The following is a 25,538-nucleotide window of genomic DNA, read 5'->3' as shown; positions in this document are numbered from 1 at the left end:
GATCATTCCACATATTCAAATATTACTTTACAGAAGAATAATCAAACTTTCCCTTCTAATAGGATTTAAACAGCGTAAATAATCTTTCTTAACCTTATTTTCAAACAGTAATTCAAAATAATCTAACCAAACTTTCCCTTCTTAGTAAAATTTAAGCAGCGTGAATCAAGTATTACTTTACACAAAAATCAGTTTACATTCTATCTTAAGATGATCCCGACCGGCTTTCCCTTCTAATAGGATTTAAACAACGTAAATCATTCCGCATGCATTTTACCCTCATCCCTTGCTTGTCTGACATTTACCACTATCAAATTTATGCAGACATTAGTTTAAGATCTAGCTCAAAATAATTTCACCAAACTTTCCCTTCTAATAAAAATTAAATAGCATGGATCATTCCACATATTCAAATAATACTATCAACAAGAATCAGTTAACCTTCTGTTTTAAAAAATAATCTCGTCCAGCTTTCCCTTCTAACAGAATTTAAACAACATAAATCATTTTGCATCCTTTTACATATATACATTCAATATCACCCCACCAATATACGTAAATCATTCCGCATGCATTTTACCCTCATCCCTTGCTTCTCTGATATTTACCACTATCAAATTTATGCAGACATTAATTTAAAATCCAACTCAAAATAATTTCACCAAGCTTTCCCTTCTAATAAAAATTAAATAGCATGGATCATTCCACATATTCAAATAATACTTTCAACAAGAATCAGTTTACCTTCTGTTTTAAAGTAATCCCTTCTAACAGAATTTAAACAACATAAATCATTCCGCATTCATTTTACATATATACAATCAGTATCACCCCACCAATAAGTTCCGCTTTTTCTACTGGAGAGAGGTCGCAAACCCCCATTCAGTCCACAACTTTGGCAAATATTTTAAAATGTCTAAATCCTCGATCTCCGCTTTTCTGCTTCTCCGAGGGAGGAAAGGCTACCCCCTCCATCTTGCAGCCATGTGGTCTGTTGCTTGCCTTCTCCTTCAGCTTGTCTCTCCTCTTTTCCAAGTGATTCAGGAAGTCCCGCCTTCAAAGTCTTGTAATAGAAATCTCGAGCCTCCGAAACAGAGTTAAGACGAAGTCTTTGATTCTCAAATGTGACCGTAATGCCGGCTGGGGCCTCCCATCTATATTGAATCTGTTGATTTCTAAGCTCTTTAGTTAAAAAAGCATAGTCTCTTCTTGCTCTCAACATCTGGAAAGGTATTTCTTTGAAGACAATCAAATCCTGGTCATCAACTCGCAGACTATTATTATGAAACTTTTGCATAATCGCGTTTCTGGATTCTTTTGTGGAAAAATATATAATTATGTCCCTCGGGAGCTGTCGCTGTTCCGCTACCAACGAATTCTGGCGATAGATTTTCCGAATCTGCCAATCAAAGTTAAGTCCCGGGCTTCCCACCGCATGGCTGAAGGCTTCAACAAAGGTCTGTTTCAGATTCTCTCGCTCCTTTTCGCGGAATCCTCTGACTCTTATTGCGAATGCCTTCTTATTAAAGTTTATCATCACGAGCTGTTCTTGAGTGTCTCTAATTTTTTGTTGTAATATTTGAATATTAGTAGTCAAATTAAAATTAGCCTCCTCCAAGCTTTCCAATTTATTCTCTATTTCAGCAGAATAATCTGACAGGGCAGACACGGCTGCAAATGTATTCGCCTTCATTTGGTCAATTTTAGACTTTAAATCATCATATAGCTCCAATACAAATTCCTTAATTTCTTGTTTAAAATCATTAAGCATTTGAAAGAAAAATTCCTGTGTTAAAAATTCTCCAGTAGAGGGCATAGGAGACAAGGGCTGCGATTCCAGTATAGATTCTTTAGATTCTTTAGGCACATTTGTAGAGAGACGCTTCGATTTTGACCTGGGTGCCATTATAAATAAACAAATAAACAGCGCTTTCGCTCCCCTCTGTTTCCAAAATTTTTTTTTTATTTTGTTAAGGAGCGGTCTGCAGGAAGGTAAAACCGGCTAAGTACATCCCCTATCAGTCACCAACGGGGAGAAATCGCCATTTTGAAGTCCGTTTAAACAAAGAAGCCTCTAAGACAAATGGTGCTGGTGTTTAAGATAGTAATAAAAGCATAAATCTCACAGGGGTGGGACCCGCCCGTATTAATCCTAGCTTCAAACAACTTTGCTTTGTCCGGGGGGGGGGGCTCGCCTGTCTGGGGCTGCAAAAAAGGCAGCTGAGAAGAACTGGCTGGAGATAAAAGCTCCGCTCACGCTGGATCTAATCTCTGTCCACAGCCAAAAAAAAAAGAGAAAGGCTGTGAATTACGAATAGACCCTAGCACACAGAGCTACTCCCTGCCCCTTTCTTAGCCAAAAAGGGGTGATATCTATGATCTTATTTAGATATACAGACCAGATCTCTGAGAGGAGCTCGGTTGAGCCCTCCTCGGCAACAGGCTCCGCCCCCCCGGTCCTTTTTTGGGCCATTTCTTGTGTCATCAAATTTAATTTGATTAAGTTTCATTAGTTCTTTTTTCTCCTTTATTTTTTATTCTTGTGGGTTTTTTTGCAGGTCCATTTCTAATTCTTTAAGTTCTTTCTCTAATGTTTCTTATTTTTGTCTCTTTTCCTTGTTTTTCCTTGCCAAATACGCTATTGTCAACCCTCTTGTAAAAGCTTTTGTAGTATCCCATAAATTTTGTAACAATGTTTCTTCTTTCTTCTTTACTTTGTAGAAAAGTTTCAATTCTCTTTCTATCATTTTTATATATTCTTTATCTTTCACTATTCTTTGATTCATTGACCATCTCTTTTTCTTTTTTGGTCCTTTCCATGTTATTTTTATTGGATTGTAATCCGCCCAGGTGTTTGTCATTATTTCAATCTGTTCTGTATCTCTTCTCAATTCTTGGGTTGACCAAATCGTATCTATCCTTGACCATGATTTGTGGGGGTTTCAATAATATGTAAATTGTTTATTTCCTATATTCCTTTCTCACCATACATCTTTCAGGCTCAATTCTTACATCATTTCGAAAAAGGTAGATAGTAGCATTCTTTTTTTTCTTATTTCTTTTGTTACTTTTGTAGTCATCATTGATATCTGTTATAGCATTGAAATCACCAGTTAGACATACACCCTCATATTCTATTTCTGTTATTTGCCTTCTCTTTTCCGGTGAGTTTAATCCATTTATATTTAGTGAGAATAACTTAATTTCTTGTTCCATTGTGTTATTTGTCTGCCGTCCTTAGTTTCCTTGTCTCTATTCCTATTTTACTACCTTCTTATTCTATTTGTTCTCTTTTCTGTCTTCTTTGTTCTCTTTCTTCCTCCCTGTTTTCAACTGATGATTCTTCTTGATTTCTACTCTCTGGTTCCTCTTTACTTTCTTGTTCTTCCTCAGCGGTGAAAGGATGTTCAAAGAACTCATGTGCTTTCTCGACTGTGTCTATTTTATACCTTTTATCTTGCCAAGTAATCATCACTCCTTCTGGTGTGAGCCATCTGAACATTACCTTGTACCTTATTAGTTGTTGTGTAAGGAACTGATATTGCCTTCTCTGGTCTCTCACTATTTTCGGGATTTGTTTCAGGATTTGTATCTCTCTTCCTTTAAATGTTATTTGTTCTTCTCTCACTTTCTTATATACTTCATCTCTTACCAATTTTCTAGTAAAGCGTAACTGGATTTCTTTTGGGAGCCTATGTCTCCTGGCATAATTTGTGTGGGTTCGATACACCTCATCTATGTCCCTTCTCTCTCTCTTTTTTTTTTGTAATATGTTTGCAACAATCTCTGTAATTGTTTCCCCTAAATCTTCCTCCTTTTCTTCTATTATATTTTGAAAGTGCAGAAAGAAGCCAGCTTTTTCTAATTCCCAAAACACCATTTTTCCCCTAATTGTTTTAGTGTAGTCAGCTTCTCATCTACCATCTCTATTCTCTTCTCTGTTTTTTCTACCTTTGTTTCTTCTTTTTGAATTTTTTGTTCATTTTTTATTTCACTTTGTTTTTTCCCTCTTCTATCATCTATTCTTCTAATCTCACTCTTCATTTCTAGTTTAATTTCTTCATGATTTCTCCTAATTTCTTCGTGATTATTGTTTCTTGTGTTTTTGTAATTATTTCTTGTGTTTTCAGCATTGTTTCTTGTATCATTGCTAATGTATCTTGCATACACTGAAGGTTCGTTGTTGCTTGCTTTCTCTATACTCAGTGTGCTCTCAATTGTGCTCTGATTTGAGGGTGAAGATGTTGCTGATGTTGGATTGGATGCTGCCTTTCTATTAATTTTACTAATTGTTGTTGTACTTGTCATTTTTTATTTTAATTTCCTTACAATTTCCCCCTACAATAACATATACTTCTCTCTGCCCACTGCTTGTTTCCACTCTCTTATACCAGCCACTTCAGTCTTTGAACTTTCCCTCTTCCATGCACATTTCAATTCAATTCAATATCATTCAATCCTACAATCTAACAACTTAATTTTTATATATTCGGGTTAGTATGCAAGTCAATCCACACAATATTCATGCAATATTGAATATATTTAACCTAGCACGTTCTTAATTTGATTCAGTATGCAATCTTATATCGTCTCTTTAATAATTACACACTAACATCCCCCACTTCAACACTAAATTACTATTTTTTTTACTATTCTATAGGTATACAATATGTTATTAATAGATGACATAATATTATATAAGAATTAAAATTAAGGAATTATTAGTTGTTCCTGATTCTAAGGGGCATGCTCCTTTCCATTTCAAAGCCAAAGAACCAGCGCTGTCCGAAGACATTTCTGTGGGCATGTGGCTGGCATGACTATATGCCGAAGGCACACAAAATGCTGTTACCTTCCCACCAAGAGTGCTTCCTATTTTTCTATGTGCATTTTTGCTTTCTAACTGCTAGGTTGGCAGAAGCTGGGACAAGTAACGGGAGTTCACTCCGTTACACAGTGCTAGGGATTCGAACTGCTAAACTGCCGACCTCTCTGATCGACAAGCTCAGCATCTTAGCCACAATGTCCCTACCAGTGCTTGATACAAACTCTTTTAGAAAACATAGCAAACCACTTCATAGTACAATCCCAGAAGTGGCCACTATTTTCCAAATGACCAGAATTCAATGAAGATGCTTGAAAAATGGTGGTCAGTTTCCAGATTGTGCCAAGTTGCCTAGCAATTAAATGGCTTGCTATGCTTCCCTAACCCTACCTTACAATAATCTATATCATCTGTCATGAGTGAGCATAATTCTATTGAAACTTATGGGAAGCTTTCATTTGCACTGAAATACAAAATACCATATTTTTCATAGTATAAGATGCACCAAGATTTTGAAGAGGCAAAAAAAAAAGTTTTTGTACTCTGCAGACCTCCCAAAAACAGCCCGTTTTTCAAAAAACGGGCCCGTTGTTTTTTTTTAAAAAGGACATGAATAGTCTTTTGGAGACTTGTACAGTGCTCAGGGGGAACGAGCAGAAAACAGCCTGTTTTTTGTCAAAAAAAGAGCTTGCATAGCCTTTAGGCGGCTTATAGAGGCTGGCCAAAATTGAGCAAAAACACAGCCCGTTTTTCTCTCATTTCTGCCCTCCCCAGCCCCCAGGAGCACTCTGCAAGCCTCCTAAAGGCTCTGCACAGCCATTTGATGAAGGGCTGGGGCGAGGTTTCAGGAGGCAAAAAATGCTGTATTTAGTATATAAGATGCACCCAGATTTTCAGCCTCCTTTTTGAGGAAAAAAGGTGTGTCTTATACTCCGAAAAATATGGTAACAAAATTCAGAAAGAACATAAACAAGAAAAATCTATTTAGTAGAGGCAGGTAAAATGTTCTATGCACGCATTATTCTGCACATGCTGATAGTCTTTATCCAAATGAAATGTTGATGTTTGGATATAGAGCAGGGCTGTCTATTCTGGATATGGATTAAAACACTGCTGCTTTGTGCATATATGATCAGGCAGAGAAATTAGATCAGGAAAAAGCCACAGACAGGGCTTTCCTTTTTTATGATAGAGAAAGCAGTAACTGAGGAAATGAAAGAAAGATAAAACTGGGTATAGGCAGATTGGTGGATCTGCTGTGCTAATATATCTGTAGTAACAACTAAGGAAAGGTGGGGGAAGGATTGAAAGTGCTGAGAAAATAGGATGGATGGACCATACATAGATAATACCAAGAATAAGAAACAACTGGTGTACATTCCTCAAGAACCTTTCCAAGTTTTTGATAAACTGCATCCAGTTTAAAATAATTTGACATAACTTTTTGAAGGTGAACAATTATTTTGTTCAAAAACACCATTCTCTTTTCAGCACTTACTTGCTAGTAAGTAATTTCAGAACAGCTACATTATCTCATCCTTATATAAGGATCTAAATCCAAATCAATGAAACAGCACCACTATAGCTAGGGCAGAAAATTTTTACAAAAGTTTCTTCTTGCCCTGAATATAAAACTGGAGAATAAATTGCTCCCAATTTGCTTTTGTTTTAAAAGACTTTTATAAATTGCTGTCTCAGATAAGCTATCTCATAGTGCTTAGTGATAATAGCAAGCCTTACTATACCATAACAATTACCATAAAAATTCAAGAATGTTACCTGCTTTCTGGATATTGCATATAAAATCTGCTTTTAAAGGTAGTCGCATTTCTGACACAATGACAGATCCTTTGGATGGTGAAACTCTAGAAATTGTAGATTCAGTTTTCATCTTCTTACTCTGAAGTCCTTTATTTTTAAGCTTGTTTAACTCTTCCAATAATGCTGCTCTTTTTTCAGCTTGAAAAATAATAATTATCTATATTAAATAATAACCACTTACCAAAAAATGTCCATTTTACATGAATTCCTTAACATATCCAAACTAATGGTGTGTAAATTTTCATTTAAACCATTTTGATGGTGAACATGTTTCAAGAGAAAAATGGGCTGTTTTCAATATTTCCAGTTTTTCTGTTGGGAACAGCTTTGTTTTGAGTACAAAATGCTGTTTGAATTAATTTATTTCAGAAATCTGGAAGTATTATAAAAGTATTAATTCCATAAATATAATATGGGTACTTAAAATAATAATATTGGTTATAAATATATAGCATCTTAAATAATATTCTTTGCAAATCCAGTGATAAGCTAAGCACCATACTTGCAATAAGAAGTAGCCTTTCAGCTTCTGCTTCTTCTTGTGATCCTCTCCCATGGTCCTCATCAATGCAACAATTAAGAGCCTGGCTTGTTTGATGTATGACAGTTTGTTGCATATTAATTTCATTATTCAGCTCCTAAATGTAGTTGGAATTAGATAGTAATTACCCTAACAAAAAAGTTTTGTGATTAAAAAACTTTTTCTTCTCTATGAAGAAAAACAGGATATATAATTTAAGATAGAAGAAACATAATATATACCAAGAAGATATAGAATTATAGTATGCATTATTGTACTGCACTATTCTCTAAACCTATATTCCTTTAGCCCCTCCCCACCACACACACCATTAAATAAACAGCTTAAGTTAACAACTTCACCTCTTAATGAAGCTGAGAGTTATGGCAATAGTTAACAGTGAAAATGGGAACTTTAAACTTCTACTTTGCTCCTTAGATTCCCATAGACTGACTTGAAGACAAAACATTTCAGTCCCATCATCCCAGTGGTATCTTGCCATAACTGATCATAACCCTCAGATAGCTAACAATGATTCCTAGCTTTAAAAGAATTAGATTGTTTTATTAGAAAGCATCAAAATGGAAAATAGGTATGCAAAGGGGAAAAAAATAATACTGTAAAAATTAATAAAAATACTGTATTTATATCTACAGTGTGTATTGCTATCAGCATTGAGATTTTAAAAGTTGAGATAATGTCACTCTTAACAGGTGTCACCTACAACAGGTGTTCATGTTTATCAAGTGCAAACACAAAACTGCCTCATAAAACTACATGATTTAACAATGATTTAGGATTATTTGCCGAAAAAGCGGCAATGGGAACGATTGGGAAATAGGGGAGCTCTGATGGGCTCCGCGAAAACCCAACTAGACACCCAGGGACTGCCAGGGACCTTCAGGTCAGAACCTGCTCTGGAGGAACAGGTGAAAAAGAAGAAACATCTTGTAGACCAAAGAGAAACCGGCAGTTCCTTGAAAGGTCCGAGATAAAGCTCTTCAAACTAACAGCAGAATCGGCAGTGGCTTTAATGGCTGCTTTAAAGTCGGGGCAACCGGACCAAGCTATTTGAGCAGGAGGGGTGCTAGAACAAAGTGTTGGATCTGAGTGAAAGTAATCAACCAAAGGTAAAAAAACCTTTAAATTTGGATTAAAAAGAGACCCAGAGTGGAATTTAGCGGCTATTTGGTAGACAGGGAATTTAACAGAGGGGGGAAAAAAGGGCGGTGACAAAATCCGTGATGGCGAACCTATGGCATGCGGAGCCATTTTGGATGGCACGCCAGCCGTCAGCTCCGATGCGCATGCGCGTGCTGGCCCGCTGATTTTTCACATTTCGGGAGGGCCAGGGGAGGCCATTTTCGCCCCCAAACTGGTTAACTGGTTACCGCTCACTTGCTCCGCCCCGCCCAGTCTCTACTCTGCAGCTTGTCTGCCTGAAGTGCTGCGCCCCTGATCTGTCTGCTAGGTAAGACTATGAGTCGTGGCTTAGCTAGCTCCCCCTTCCCTCTTCCTCATGGCCCTACCATGCTTACCTGCCTTCAACGTGACCTTCCTGACATACACGTGCCCAGCCTGTGAAAGCAGGCAAGGGGAAGACTGGGTGGAGGCAGGGAAGCATGGCAGGGCTGCAGGGAACGGAGCAAGCAGCGTACTCCCTTTTCCGTGGCCTTACCATGCTTCCTTGCCTTCCAAGTGGCCTTACCAGTGGATCCTTATGCCCACTTGCCTTCTGAAATTAGCGTCCAACCCAGCCCTTGGTGGAAACACAGATGTGGTGCTGGGGCTGAGAGAGGCAGCAGCGGTGATGTTGCAAGAGGGCAAGCGGACATCCCAGGGCTGCTCCACATGCACCTGCTCCCTTTCTGCAAAGGCAGAGCCCCGCCCCCGCTGCAGAAGGATGCTGCCTTTCACCTGGGCCAGCATGTCTCTCATGACAGTTCTGTAGGGCTTCAGGCTCCAAAGCAGCCCACTGGCTTCCCACCCAGCGACCTGCCTGCTCCTCAGCTTCGCCACTGCTTACCGCTGGCGAAGAAGCAGAGCAAGAGGCAGAAGCTGCGGGTGGGGGATAGCCCCTCATGCGGGAGCGGGCCATGGCTGAGTCTCCTTCCCCCCTGGAACGCCAGTTGGTTCCTTCTCTTTGAGAGCTGCCTTGCAAAATGTCAGAAAATATCCAGTTTTGTAAGGTGGCTCTCAAAGAGAAGGAAGTGGCCATGGCGCTTCTTCAGAGGAGCCAAGGCTGGAGGGGGGTTAATACAGCTCACCTAGCCCCCCCTCCCCACCAGCCAACATCTCCCAAAGCCGCCACCGTTGCAGCTGCGAGGGGGCGATGGTAGTTTCGAAGTCTCAGGGATCCCGGGCGGCTCATGTGCGCAGAATGCTAGGCTGGCTACGGTTGCACCCAAGCTGGAGGAGACGATGGTTGCCTCGGGGATTATGGGCGGCCCATGTGCGCAGGGAGCTGGGCTGCCTCCGGTTGGCCCGAGCTGGAGGAAACAATGGTTGCCTCAGGGATTCCGGGTGGCCTATGTGCACAGGGTGCTGGGCTGGAGGAGATGGTGGTTGTGAGCCTCGGGGCTCCCAGGTGGTCCATGTGCATTATTCCTGGCGCCAAAGTGCCTTGAGATCCCCTCACCTTTTGGGGGAATGTTTATGATGGTCATGTGGGGCATTACACTTTAATGTCTAACGTAAAATAGCCATGGGAATGTATATTTATTCGGCTCTCAGGGCAGTTGATAAAGGAAACATTTTCACACTTGTGTATTCGCTAAAATCTGCATTCTAATTAATGGGCGGGGTCTCTACTGCTTTAATTCTACTTGCATTGCCTAAGGGGATTCAGATGTTACTTTGAACTTAATGGTTTCCATTCTTCTTAATAGAAGGTTCCTTTTGAAATACTCCATTTTAAGAGTCTTTACTTTCTTAAGCTAGGAGAGGAACACTTACATAAAGCAACATCTCCACAAAATGGTCAGCCCGGAGAAGCAATTTTTGCTCTACCGAGGGGACCCTACAAACCATGTCTGAACACAACAGTAAGCAAGGGGAAACTGAATGCTGGAGGGAGACGTCAACCCATCCTCCAACTGAAGGCCTGCTCCATGTACCTGTCAGAGAGGATGAGGTGAACTTGGACTACTCCCAAAAGTTCTGCTGGTGGATTGGCCTCGGAATGAAAGAAAGCTGGGATGTGAGGACCAGAGGAGTCACCCTCACCCATGGTAAACGAAAACCGGGGTGGAAATTGAAGTTAGAAGCGCCCTTTAACCAGGAGGAGCTAAACGAAGCCTCGCTGAGAGAGGATCGTCTGAAGAGACATGTAAGCCAGTTGGTAATGGAGATTTTGGAAAAAATCTCAACATCCTGGGGGAGCCAGAATGGCAGCAAAGAAGCATGGGAAGGGAAGCAGCCACCAATGATGCCAGTGGGGCTACTCCCCCTCTGGGCCCTGCTGATCAAACAAATGGCACAGCAGTAGCAGCAGACCCAGCAAACCCTCTCCACCTAGTTGGAGCATGGATTGGGGCCCATGCCCAAACAACCCCAAAACCAGCAATTACAAAGAAAAACTCCTTCGCTTGGGGTGAAATTTGATGGGAACTCGCAAAATTTGGGATTCTTTGTGGCACACGTGCTCACCTACGTGCATGAATATGGGTGTGATTTTCAAACCCAAGGATCCTGAGTGCGAGTGGTTACCCTAGCCCTGGAAGAAGCCGCTGCCAGATGGATGTTAAGCCTACATGATGCTGATGCCCCAGAACTGCAGGACTTCAACCATTTCATGATGGCCCTGCGATGATGTTTTGAGGACTCCCTCACAGACCGCAAATCACATGACTGCATTAAAGTTGTGAAGTAGGGACGGCGACTAGTGGCAGAGTATAACGAAGAATTCCGAGACCTGGAGTGTCATGTGAACTGGCCAGATGATAACCTGGTAAGATAGTTCAAGGATGGACTGAGTAATGACTTCTACAATGCCTGTATGGCCTGAGGTGCACCGAAACAAGTAGTATCTCACAGTCAAAGAGGCTGAGATTGACATGGCCAGGAACCAGTACAGAGCGGGGCGAGTATGGAAGAAATCCCCACCCCAATGGAAGCAAGCTCCTTTCAATCCGCAAATGGCTTTTTCTCCTAAACCCTCAGCCTGTTTGGAAGTGTGGGAAGGAGGGGCACCGAGCTGCAGAATGCCATTTTCAAATACAGTTAGGAGACCAGAGCGCCCATTGGGGGGAAAACTACGAAACCTGGCTAGCGTGGGAAGGTGAAGGCCCTGAGGAGCAGGAAGATCATAGAATCTTCACCCTCTCCCCTCTTTGAGAAGGAAGCCCTGGCTTCTCAGCAGGAGGAACCATACTCATTCGGAAGCGAAGCAGAGGATGAACCACTGGTAAGCAAACCAATTAAACTGCTTACCCTCCCCCTAAAACTGTTTATACCCAACTGGGAGAGGGGCATAAAAATCTCTGCTTTAGTGGACCCAGGGTGCACCCGCTGTTTGATCAGCCTAAACCTGGTAAGAAAGTTGAGGATTAATATTAAGGAATCTTTCAAATCTGGATTTGAGGGAGGCTTACTACTGTATCAGAATTAAAGTGGGAGACAAATGGAACATTTAACACCCCTCTTGGATGCTACCAATTCAAAGTGCTCCCATTTGGGCTACAAGGGCCCCCCTGCAGTGTTTATGCAATTAATAAATGAAGTGCTACATGCACATTTGTATAAGGGAGTTTTTAGATGACATTTTATTATATACTGAGACCAAAACAGAACATATAAAACTAGTCCAGGCTGTGCTGAACAAACTCTGCTCTGCCAAATTTTATGCTAAGCTCTCTAAATGTGAATTACACCAAGAAAAAAATGATTATTTAGTGTACCACATTTCACACCACGGCATAGAAATGGATCCTTTAAAAGTGCAGGCAGTAGTTGATTGGGAACCACCCAGAAAACATAAACAGTTACAAAGCTTCCTGAGATTCACCAATCTTTACCGCCAGTTTATCCCCGCTTTTGCCCAGATTGCTCTCCTCATCACCAAACTTTTAAAAACGAAGGGGGGGGGGGGACCTGAAACCTAAGCAGTCTTTGAACTGGACAATGGAATGCCAAGCTGCATTTGAAAAACTTAAACAGCTGTTTTCAGCAGAACCAATTCTAAAGCACCCGGACAGAGAAACCATTCATCATACAAGCAGATGCCAGTGATGTGGCAATAGGAGTGGTTGTGCTTCAGAAAAATGAGCAAGGCTGGAGGAGGAGCCAATGTCCCCACTGAACAGACGTGCAGTCTTGATGCTCTGATACTGCAGCTGGTACTTTTGCCACTGGGGGGTTCAATCAGACCTAAATCGTCCCGAAGAGACAGTGAACAGGAAGAATACATCTTGCTGATCTCGGGGATATCGCAAAATCCCTGAAAAAAGCAAGAAAAAGTCTTCAAGCTACTGACAAAAGATAGCTTATGCTGATGAAGTGGAGACGGATGGCTATGGAACAGAAGGGAACATAAAATGAAAGTGTGATCATCTGGGGAATTCTTTCTGTTTTGGAAAACAAGCTGCCCAAAAGAATCTCTTTTTTATGCTAAACTAAACCCATAACCAGAAGAAGTCAGCGACGAAATTGATCTTCATTGTTTTGTTTTCGTCAATATATTTTTCTTCTCGTAACTATTGAAACGCTTCTCGCAACTTTTTCTCTCCCCACCCCTGCTTACAGTGAACAGATTGGTTTTTCTTCTTCTGCTTCTGCTGTATTTTTCAACTCAAGGACTAAAATCTCCCTTTTTATTTTAACAAAAATTGTCTACTATTTGCTATTAAACTCCATTTAAGAACTTTGTAGCTCCTAAATCTGAGTCAACACAAGAAAGTGTAAAAAAAAAAATACTAATTTTGCTGCTCAGAAGCTTAATGTTTTCGTGTTTCAAAGCTCTGTAACTAAAAGTGATAAGAGTCAAAGCTAAAATTGTCTACCACAGCTGTCTCTTGAGAGCCTTATCGGTACTGGGAGAAGGGAAAAAAACAGAACCTCTCTCTTGTGAAGATTAAAGCTACAGTGGCAGTAATTTACAATTTGGAACATGGAACAATCTACAGAAGAGGAAGCTTTAACTTTGCGAAAGATTTGGGATGCAATTCAAGAGATATTGGTAACTTGGAGAATTGACAAGAACATAGAGTTTATACCAGAAAAAAATAAGGGAGGTGGAGTTCCAAAAACTGAAGAGAAAAAGGAACACAAAGATAAGAAAACGAATGATTTGATTTCTGAACTGAAAGTGGTTGAAAGCGAAAAAATGGGAGTTTGGAAGGGGGAATTCGATGGCCTGGAGCTTTACCTCAAATTTCAAGGCACAAAAGAAGAAAAAAAAGAAAAAATGATGGTTTCAAAGAAAAAAACCTTAACAGAAATAGGATTGGCAACCAAAGATAAACCAATTAAAGTAGCAAAAGGGCGCCGAGATTACCTGAGAGATCCAATGGATAATAAGGTGCAGAGAGATGTCCATACAAACTTTACCAAGGAAATAAATAGAAAATTAACTTCACAAATGGCAAAAGAAATAAGACTACAGGCCTTCTGGAAGGACACAGGTTGATATATGAAAATAGATAATAAAAAATAATAATAATAGCTAAGTTTGATGATTAGTAAGTAGGAATTTAGTAACTCTTTAGATTGCTTGCTTAAATAAATAGTTGATAATGGTAACAAGGTATATTTCTATGTTGGCTGGAGGTGAGGAAGCTGAATGTAACTAATAAATGATTTCGTTACAAACATTAATGATAATAACAATGATGAAATGATAACACTTATAGTTAATGACACATATATGTACTGGCTTAATATAAGGAATTTGGATAGAAATTGCAAATAATGATTTGGGCAAAAAAAGGTTTAGAAATTTAAATAATTAATTCTTATTTTGAATATGTTATAAAGGTATAATGTTATTGGATATATGAAAGTAGATAACAAAAAGATTAACTACCATATATACTCAAGTATAAGCCGAGTTTTTCAGCCCACTTTTTGGGCTGAAAAAAGCCGCCTCGGCTTATACTCGAGTCAGTGAAAATTTGCCCGAAATGGAGGAGAAAAAGGGGTGGGGCCATGCCGCTGGGTGACGCTCGTGAATGGCCCAGCGCCCCTGTGAGTTTCCCCTCCCTCTGTGTCAGCGCCGCCGCCCACCCGAAGCCTCCTGATTCCCACCGCCGGAGTTACTCACTCATGTGAAGCTGCCCGCCCTTCCCTTTTTCTTTAAACGAGCTTCAGTTTCTGAGGGGGGAAAAAAGCTTTATGTGCCAGGATTATTGAGTTCCTCGTCAATTGAGATCCGCCCACGATCAAGGGCAACTGAGGCACCTGCAAAGGCGTCACATCACCACCACCCATGTTCACGAGGCGCCAGGCATCGCAGGGCACAGAGGAACCCAGCAGACAGATGGGAGACCGGGGGGGGGGGAGGAAGAGATCCCGTCTAGGGTAAAAAGAGGGAAAAGTGGAGAGCCTACCCTGGACGGGATCTCTTCTTTCCCAGTGCTTTCCCCGGGCTCGGCCATCTCTGTTTCCTCCCCGCCAAGCCTACCTGCCGGCGGACCCTTGCTACGAACCTCCCTTATCTACCGCAAGGAGAACCGATACACGTGGCTGCCTCTTTTCCCTTCCGCAGCCACTTCCAGCCTGCCTTCTCACATACTGGCCAAGCGCTTCCCGCCCGTCCTTCGCTTTGGGGATGCTTCGCTTGCTCTCTTCGGCGCGCTTTGCATTTAGCCCTCACTTCTCATCTCTGCCTCCCCGGCTCAGCTGCGCCCTCGCTTCCCCCACCAGCCAACGATCATCCCAGAGGCTCCAAGCAGAGACTGAAGGAAGACCGCATTTCAGTTAGCGCACCTCGGAGTCACCGAAAACTCGATGCCGGCTTCCCCGTGTTTTGTTTGTAGCGAAGAATAAACTGACAGTTGGTCAGTTTCTTTCTTGGCTCTCGGGCTTCGGCAGTCTCCGGCGCTAGAAGCTGGGTGGAGCCCTAGCGTGCAGAACTTCAGGGGGAAATGCGCGGTGGCGGCCAGCTGAAGAGCGAGGCGCGCTTCAGGGCGCTGCAGGCCTGGGGAGCGGGAGGAGCACTGGTGGTTTGTTTTTGGGGTGGGGGTGCGACGGGGAAGGGGGTGACTGTGCGGAGAGGCTCAGAGGCGGATACGCCTGGCAGTCGGTGGGGACGTTGCCGAGAGGGGTTGCGCTGGGAAAGGGTGGCGTGCGGCAGACCGTGCAAGCTCTCTCCCTCCGTTTTGGTGGAAGGACAGCGGTGGCGGGGAGGCGTTTTGTTCCGAGAACAGGCTGCTCGGCGAGAGGAAAGGGGGCTCCCTGAGAAGCGAGAGCAGCGAAGAGGTGGTGCAGTCACAGAATTCCCCGACACTCGCTTTTTTTTAACCCAGCCTACCTCGTAGGGTTGTTGTTACGGGGCTAGACTAGGAAAGGCAGCCTTTCTCCCATTTTCGAGAAAAAGTAAGGATGTCCATCTGGTAGAACAACCACCTGTGCAATTTGGTGGCGATCCGCGAACGTTCAAGCCATGTAATGCGTGGGAAGGCATAGAATAAAGTTAGCATACTTGAAGTGAAATAGGCTTTGGTTATGTTTAGGTTGCATTAGCTAAAATGTGCCAATACCATCCTTGTTGGTAAGAATTGTTGTCATGTTAGAAGAATGACTAAGCCTGACAGCCTAATCTACTCTGTATTAAATAAATAAAATGGGTTCGTGATGCATGGGAAGAGATTCTGGAGGACATGGTGCAACGCGCCTTCAAGAAATGTGGCATTAGTAATGCTATGGATGGCAGTGAAGACAGCGCTTTGTATGAGTTTTGAAGGATTTTAACTCTTGTGTTTTAGCTTGGTTGCTGAATGAGCTAAGGTTTTTGTACTTTTAAAGTTATTGTTGATACCATATTGTTTTTATTGACCCTCTTTTCCACTTACAGAGCTAGTTTACTGTTTTTCTTTGAAATAAATATTCAAAAACATTATTGGTATCTATTTTTATTTTTGAAATTTACCGGTAGCTGCTGCATTTCCCACCCTAGGCTTATACTCGAGTCAATAACTTTTCCAGTTTTTTGTGGTAAAATTAGGTGCCTCGGCTTATATTCGGATCGACCTATACTCGAGTATATACGGTAAGTTTTATAATTAGTAAGTAGTAATTTATAGATGGATATGTTAAAAATAATTGATAAGGGCAATAAGGTATACATATATGTTGGTTTGATGAGAAGAAAATAGATATAACAGTAAAGGATTTTTTGTTAACCAATATTAATTATAACAACTAACAATGGAATGATAAGGTTAAGGTGCACATGTACTACCATAACAAAAGGAATGTGGACACAAATTGTAAACAGTGATTTGAGGGGAGAAAAGGGCTTAGATATGTTGTCAACTAATTTTTGTTTAGAATATGTTATAAAGGTTTAAGGATATTGGATAACTCTATAATAATTAATGAAAAGCCATTAGGTGGTTGTGTTTTTTAACTATGGATTTTTCTAGGAAAAAGGACATTAAAACAATTTCAGTTAGATGAGAACTATGATATGTTGAAAGTAAGACTTATCGAGAACTTTGATATTCTGGGAAGTTGGGGGAGGGAAAGTTGGGAGGCGTTGGGGGGAGGGTGGGATGTATATTAGGCTTGAGGAGGGGTGTTAGATTTTAAAGTAATATGATCGCACGTGTATACTGTCTTCTCTTATTTTTTTTCTTTAAAACTAAGATATGTTAAGGATATTGATATGGAAGCATAAATACCATCAACATAGAATGGAGTTTGTTCAGAAGCTGAAATACACTAAGTGAATGAGAGGAAGAATGGGAAACAGAGGAGAGAAGAAAGATAGGAAGAGAGGGATAGGAGAGAGGGTAAGGGGGGAAGATGAGGAGGATAAGGAGGAGTGGAATGAAGAGAGAGAAGGAGAAAGGAAGGGGAAGTAGAGTAGAAAAGGATGATGGAGGGAAGAAAGGAGGTAGGAGAGAGGTAGGTGTATGGAGAGCAGAAGAGCTAATAATGGGTTTTTATCTTTCTGGGCGTTGATGACAAGAGGAACTGATGTAATTACTACTTAATACAATAGGATATTGGCTATGTAATAGTATACATGTGATTATATGTTATGAAAATGGAAAATAAAAAAAGTATATTTAAAGAAGAACTTTGATATTCGATATGAATGTAAGTAATGACTATGGAAGAGATGCACGAAAGCTAATTGTAATCAACTGACACACTTTCTACAAGATGTAATGTAAGATGATTATTTTTGTGTGTGTTGTTTGTTTAGTAAAAATAAAAAAAATGTTTTGTTTTTTTTAAAGAAAAATGAGCAAGGCCAATTACAACCATGCGCTTACACATCCAAAAAATTGAATAAAACTGAGCAAAGGTGGGCCATTTGGGAGAAAAAAGCTTATGCAGTTGGGTGGGCCCTTTTAACTTGGAGGCATTTTCTAGAGGGAAGTAAGGTCCCTTTTGAAGTCTGGACAGATCATAAAAATTTAGAAGCCTTAAAGAACCCAAGGAAACTCTCTCCAAAAGAAGTACAATGGGCTCAGAACTTTAAACGGTTTGAATTTCTGCTCAGATATCTCCCAGGGGGGAAAAAGTTCTGGCAGATGCACTATCCAGAAAACCGCAATACAATAGTAAGAAGCCAGACGTAATCAAAACCATGATACAAAACAATCAACTAGCCGCTAAAGTAATCCCCAGATCCCAGGCAAAGCAAAAAAGATTGATGGACAATGACACCACCCAAACTTTTAAACAAAAGTTTAAAAGTTTTGCCACCGATGAATGGTTTTTGAGCTACAACTCCAGCTGCCTGATGAAAGATAACTTAGCTTGGGTGGGAGGGAAGATGTATGCTCCAGCTAGCCAAAGACTGCGCTTAATGGCAAGGTGCCACGACTCCAAATTAACTGGACACTTTGGTTTTGTGAAAATTTTACACCTAATTAAAAGACAATTTTGGTGGCCATCACTAAAAAAGAACATAGAGAGCTAAGTAGTTAGGTGCCCTATTTGTGCAGCAGCTAAAAGACATCATGGAAAATCCCAGGACTCTTACAGAAGGTAGCTGAACCTTCAGCACCCTGGAGAAAGATTGCTATGGACTTTATTGTAGAACTACCAGAGTGGGGGGAATACTGTCATTTGGGTCGTAACAGACCTGTTTTCAAAACAGGCACATTTTATATCTTGCCAAACGATCCCAACTGCCAATAGTCTAGCCAAGTTATTCCTGATACACATTTATCGCATTCATGGAGCCCCGCACAGAATCATCTCTGACAGAGAGGTACAATTCACCTCAAAATTTTGAACGGTATTTTTAACTTTACTTGGCACCTCTCAAGGATTGAGCTCATCACACCACGCCCAAACTAACGGTCCAACTGAAAAAATTAATTTGTCCTAGAACAATATCTAAGATTGTTTTATTAATTTTCAACAAGATAACTGGACTGAACTTTTACCTTTTGCGGAAGTGGCCTTCAATAACGCTGTACACTCAAGCACTGGTTTTACCCCTTTTAGAGTAGCAACAGGCCAGGGTTTCAGCCCCATGCCTGAACTACCCACAGAAGAATCCACTATCCCCTCATCCAAGGAATGGATAGACACTTTACGAGACACATGGCCAGTAGTTAGATTACTTTAGAGGAAGCTAAAGCAGCTTTTAAAATTCAAGCTGACAAGAAAAGAAATTCCTGAAGTCATGGCAGCCATCAAGGAAATTAGGGCCAAATTTCATTGGACCTTTCCCTATCACTAGAGTCATCAACCCAGGAACAGTAGAACTACTCCTTCCAGAGACACTCAGGCAAGTCCACCCAGTATTTCACATTAGTTTACTCAAACGAGAAGTAATCTCATCACTCAGACCACCTGCACCTACGCCACCTGTTTCTATCATTATAGAAGGTGAACAACATTTTGAAATTAAGGAAATCCTTGAATCTAGTATCCACAGGTGGAAAACCCAATGCTTAGTTGCTTGGAAACATTTACCTTCATCCCAAAATGAATGGGTAGTAAAACACCATGTTAGGGCCCCTATCTTATTGAAAGAAAATTCCCTCCCAATATCCTGATAAACCTTGTTAAAATACTATGATGGAATTTTTGTTTCTATCTTTTCACAGGTGGATCTCTCCTTTTTCTAAGGGCGGCAGCATGTCAGATTCCTAAAAGTGAGGAGAGGAATCCTTACAAACACCTTGTTTATAAAAGAAGTTAAAATATGTAACAAAAAATAAAACTTTGTTTGAAAAAAACCCCAATGATTTAGGAATACAATTAAAAAGTTTCACATATACTTTCTTTTCATATTAATTGGAAAGTGGGATTTTAACTACCTGTAACTTCTGTTTAATGTTAATTTGATCATTTCTCTTCTCAATCCTGGAAGATACATCTTCTTTACGGACAATTACTTGTTTTATTGATGGACGATCAGTTTCTTTTAATCTCTGGGACCGATAGGCATCAATGCTTCAAGGAGAAAAAAATACAGTAAAAGTATTTGAGTTATGCTATTTCATACCCTGATAAACAAGGATAGATACCACTGCAAAGATGGTCGACTAATATTATAAGAGCAGAGAACAGTGTTTTTCAAGCATAATTAGAGTATTTTGTGCTTGTGATAGGTTTGTTTTGTATAAGATCCTAAATGTTTGATAGACTTAGGTTTCCTTACATACTCATGTTTTTTCCATGACTTCAGGAAGCAGACTGCTGCCCTTACCTCCCATATTCATTTATCCAAGAATAAGTTTTGATCAGGCTGGCTATAAATAAATATTTCTTCGTTTTTTTGGCTAATTTTACCATCATTACTTCAAAATGATACTACTAGATCAGGGGCATCAAACTGGGTTTCATTGAGTGTCACATCAGGGTTGTGTTTGATCACAGGGGTAGTGGTGGGTGTGGCCAGCTTGACACACTCGTGATGGGAGCACCTCTGGTAGCCCAAGCCCTCTCCCAACAAAAACGGGCTCGTGATCTCCGTTTTTGGCTGTGACGGCCTTCTGCAACCCTCTGTCAATGAAAGCGTAGCTGTTTTCTCTGATGGAGGCACCGTGGGCTGGTCCGTCACTGTTTCCAGGGTGCTCCACAGGTCAGATCTAAGCAACCCTTGAGTTTGACATCCTTGTTCTAGACCTTCTAAATAGAAATCACCTATAGAGGTTACTTTCTTCTGATAAAGATCCAATGCTGCTTCCAGATTCAGTTCTGCAGACAGACATTCTCTGGAATCTGATGAACTTTGGACTCTCATTACTTGCAGTACTTCCTTCAGCAATTGACTTCGTAGGAGAAGCAAAAATCTGAAAGAGGGAAACATACATGTTTGATCATCCTAAAAGCAATTATATTTTGAAGCAACATTTAAGATTTTTTTTTGGTAAAATCTGGATTCTGTTAATGTAAAGAATATCCAGCAGGAAACATTAGAAGTTTGATATATTTCTTCAAATTCTTGAAAACCTACCCAGCCCCGCTAGTTGTTTAAAAATAATATAACTGTATTTAGCATTTGCTCTTACCTCTGGACTTGCAACAGCAACAGCCTCTGTTAAAGGTGTTAAGAGGGACATTGATGAAATATTCAGTGTCTCTTCCTGTTCATCATCACTCTCAGTTTCTAAAGTTATATTCATTTCTTTTTTAAGTTTTTCTATGTCAGGCCCATCTTCATGAAGGACTTCATCAAAGATATCACTTATTACCTTTATGGTATTCATCTCATCATTTATCTCAGTTTCCTCTTCTTTACCTAGACAATGATATTAAGAGGTATTATCATCAAATAATGATACATAGTTGTCAATGAGAAAGGGGGGAAATGTAAACATAAAGTGCTCTAACAATAAAGTGAAAGAATATGACAAAGAAAAGCTATAACATTTTGCAATCCTATACTTGTATAATGCAAATGTGTGTGTGTGTGTGTGTGTGTACATGAGTCCATATTTCATTACACTTATCCATATAAAGTCTATGTCTATAATCCACTCATAAGTAGCAGTGTAATCAGGTCTTAAATCCATTGATTTTTTTTTGTTTTGACAATATATGTATCTCCTTCACAATTATCCTTATTTTTGCTCATTTTTTCTTTTTATTAATTAAATTTAAATAAATTTAAAAACACAATAAAAATCAAACACATACTAGAAGCAAGTTGCATAGAGAACGGCAAAAGGAGTGCATAACTTTTTTACTTTTGTGGCAAAGATGTGATTTCATTATGGGAATAAATGAAAAATATAAATCCATATTATACTATATTATCATTTAGATCACAAGTTCACCCTTGTAGGTTCAGCGTCAATTCTTAAGATTAGGAATTAGGAAAGGTAAAAAAAGATGTAGTCGAAGTGGTCAATAATGTCAAAATAGCCGAAGTATAAAAATTAAAACAACAACAACAACTACTACTACTTCTTCTACTACTACAACAACAAAAAGAAATTAAAAATTGCATCTTCAAAAGGATGTGCAAACTAATAAGCACTGTCACAGATAATTTTGGTTATATTATTCCAAAAGGAAAGTAATTTTTGAAATGAATTTAATGTAAAATGGCATCTTTAAACAGAGATATGAGGAAAAGTAGTTATTAATGCCCACAAAAAGCTAACAAGCCATGCCATGCTGTTACTGATTTGCACATTGTTTTGAAAGTGTGCTTTTAAATTAAAATGAATCAAATTTAAACATTATATGCTGAATAAGGCATAGATATCCATCCATGATTATGGATTCTTTTAGACATGCTTCCTAATGTTACAAATAATCATTTCCACTCATAAAAGTGTCAAGTTTTAGCAATTTACTTGCACAGTTCATTTTTCTTTTTGCTAATAGTGTAGTCTTAATGGAGTTCAAGCCCAAATATATTTTAAAAACTCAATTTTCTTGAAACAAATATTTTTGTTTGCTTAAAAACAAGACTAAGCTCTTTTTAAGATAAAATGGCTAGATTCACACAGCAAAATTTACCAAAGCAAATAATGTATAATTGGAACCATCCAGCAACTCACCCTTAATAGAGAAATAATGTGTTAGCAGGGCTTTCCCTTCTAGATATATTAAAAATTGGATATTCTTCCTGTAGTTGACAGGTTTAGTATTAATTTCTGCAAATTAATTAACTACAGTATGAATTTTGTTACCAGCATTTTTCGCTTCCATGTTATACTTTATCACAGCATCAGTATGGATATGAAATGATTTTTTTAAAATATACTAAATAGAATTTCATATCTTTTTGTTATAGTTATCCAGCAATTTCTTTTATTACCAATAACAAATGCAAGGAGTGTGTCATTTTCTAGTATTTGAACTAGAATGATTATGTAATACAATCAATGCAGGATTCATTTAGGAAACACAAACCGTTCTGTCTATTAGGAACTTGCTCAGATTTTGTGATAGTAGCTGCTTTTACAGGACTCTTTAGTGAGCAAACTTTCAGTGGACTGAGTTCTTCTGAGTTCTTTTTGTTTTCTGAAGGACCTAAAATTTTCCAAAAAAGTAATTCAGGAAAAATAACTATTTTTTTTTTTAAAAAAAAACAGATACAACTTCTAAAATAATCATTTTTTAAAAAATACTCTTATTTCTTTTCAACTTACCGTAAGCAATATTAGCAGAAATTAGGAAAAGAAACCATCTAGCAGCATTTTCTTTTTTAAAAAAATCTGACAATATTTACTTTGGGAGAATGTGAATAAGAAGCTAAGACATGTTCTGTTGAATAATTTTGAAAAAAATCCAAACCAAACATCCAAAGTATATAAATGTCACCTATTTTAGTATTAGAAATATTATATATCTGAAAAGATCAGAGAAACCCTATTCTGATTTCTTTTACTAAAAAGATAAATGATAAAGTTAAAAGTGCAGCTCTCACTCGGTTTTGGCACTTAGTCAATTGGTGCCTTATAGATGATAATTCTAGCTGTATCACACAAATATAAATGGATCACTTCTATAGCAACTGTTAATGCTATAATTTCAGATGTGATTCCCTTTCATAATGATACCACCCAGTGTCTACAACTGAGGTTAAAGATTTTATTGCACAATTGTGATTTCATCTCTCCAGAATTAATAAAGAAAAACAAAGATTAGTGGCCCCCAGTTCTGGCCATTTTATTCACCAGAATAACAGCCAACTTCCATCTGGTTGTATTCAGGCTATTGTCCTACCATTACAAAAATTAAAGAAATAGACTTGATGCTAAAAATAATAGGCCTATTAGTTTATTAATCATACTAAATAAACTTTATGCCATTTTTAATATCTAAAATTAATGGTTTGAGTAGAAAATGGAAATATAATTGAAGAATAAGTTGGAGTGGAGAAAATCAGCATTACATCACTATTCGGTACTTCATAATCTGGTAGTAAATATTCTGCAATCCCTCAAAGTTCTATTTTTGCAACTTTTGTTGATTTAAAGCTGACGTCACATAATACCATAATCTACTATTGATAAAATACTGTTCTGTCACTTTATTCAAATGCTCCCAAGAATTAAATGTACTCCTTGAGTACATTTAACATCCCCAGTTTGTTTATGACAAGCAAAGTCAATGGAGAAAGCCAGATTTCAATAATTGAAATTAATTTAACAACCATGACAAAAAAGATCATAAAATGGGGTACTGCTCACTTAATAGATGTTTTCCTTAGTAATGGAACTTTTGGACTCAATTGTGGTCATAAGTCAAAAACCAACTGTACTGAGATTTTCTATGGTAGGTTTGTGCTCATTAGAGGTTTTGAGTGGTAAAACTGCCTTCAATGATTTTGGGATACAGATCTCCCAAAACTTTAATTAAGCAAGATCACACATCCCAGTATTTATCATTTTCTTCCAAAAGATTTCATTCTAACATTCTATTTATTATCATCCAGTATAATTCTGAAATAAGACTTTAGACAAGTTAGATGCAGTCAGCAGTCTTGTTTACATTTTAAGATACTCCTATATAGTTTTGGTTATGTCCATATTGTGATAGTTCAATAGAAAATCTGCCATATTCTACTATACTGCTATCTATAAAGATTGTAAAAAGAGCCTCATTTATCAGATATTGAAGGAATTTCCAGGTGGGGAATATTATTTCTACTTAATAGTATTAATACTATTTCTTCGAGACAAGCATTCAGAAATATCATCTCAAGTCAATCTGTGCAATATGCTGCTGTATCATTACAGGAAGTCCTTGACATACAGCAATTCATTCAATGAGTATTTGAACTTATAACAGCACTGAAAAAGGTGATCATTTTTCACTTATAACAGTTGCAGAATCCCCATGGTCACATGATCAAAATTCAGATTCTTGGCACCTGTATTTGGCTGCAGTGTCCCCAGGTCATTTGGTCACTTTTTGTGACCTTTTGACAAAGTCAATAGGGAAGCCTGATTCATTTAACAACCGTGTTACTAACTTAATTGCAGTGATTCATTTAACAACTGTGGCAAGAAAGGTCATCAAATGGCACAAAACTCAATGTGTTGCTTAGCACCATAAATTTTGGGCTTAGTTGTCATTGTAAGTTGAAGACTATTTGTAATTATGTTTGGAATTTCCTATGATACCACTTTTATTTTTTGTTTTTATCTGTTCTTAATTATTTTAGATCCTATTATTCTTATTGTTTTTCTGTTTTACATATATGAAAATATATAACAGTTATCTATTTTAATATATCTGGCCTTAGGACTGCATTAAACTGATTTGATCTTATTTACAGCTACATTTAAATTTTCAGTAATTCTTTCCATGAGCTACCTAGTACCAGTATTTATTGATCTATAGAAATATCTTGACAATACATATTATCAGTTGCAATGACAAATATTCTTCCTTCTCACTCTTAAACAAAAAAAATCTAAATACAGTTGACTAGAAATATATAATCAGTTTTATGTAAACATTTTCCAAAACCACTTAAGTAAACAAATTTGCATGTGCTAACATTCATTGATCTAAAGTTTTAAGGTAATTTATTCTTACCTGAATATATGCTTTCTGCAACACTTTCAAGCGTTCTGAACTTTTTTCCTATTAATTGGGAACTGGCATCTATATTTGGGAAGTGCTTTAGATCAGCATTCATATGTTTCCCCTGGGGGAGGGGGGAGAAGAAATATCATATTTAGCCACATTGACCTGAAATGCCTATGGAGCTAAATGCATAATAAAAACCATCATTGACATATTTGTGCAATCCCTCTTTGTCTCTCTGTCTCT

General features: G+C 38.8%; 1 protein-coding gene across 2 annotated transcripts in view; it reads right to left on the bottom strand.

Moving 5' to 3' along the window:
- Positions 1-25,538, bottom strand: part of ANLN (anillin actin binding protein) — an 87,806-nt gene that overhangs the window by 52,493 nt on the left and 9,775 nt on the right. For both annotated transcript variants that reach the window (XM_032234606.1, XM_032234607.1), the window contains exons 8-14: positions 25,302-25,413; positions 22,665-22,784; positions 20,810-21,039; positions 20,442-20,590; positions 19,613-19,748; positions 7,149-7,284; positions 6,605-6,784 (exon numbers count right to left, since the gene is read on the bottom strand). In XM_032234606.1, coding sequence (XP_032090497.1) covers positions 6,605-6,784; positions 7,149-7,284; positions 19,613-19,748; positions 20,442-20,590; positions 20,810-21,039; positions 22,665-22,784; positions 25,302-25,413 — 1,063 coding nt within the window. The remainder of the gene's footprint in view (positions 1-6,604; positions 6,785-7,148; positions 7,285-19,612; positions 19,749-20,441; positions 20,591-20,809; positions 21,040-22,664; positions 22,785-25,301; positions 25,414-25,538) is intronic.

Source organism: Thamnophis elegans, chromosome Z (assembly GCF_009769535.1).
Source record: "Thamnophis elegans isolate rThaEle1 chromosome Z, rThaEle1.pri, whole genome shotgun sequence".
NCBI lineage: Eukaryota > Metazoa > Chordata > Lepidosauria > Squamata > Colubridae > Thamnophis > Thamnophis elegans.
This window is presented reverse-complemented; position numbering and strand designations above follow the sequence as displayed.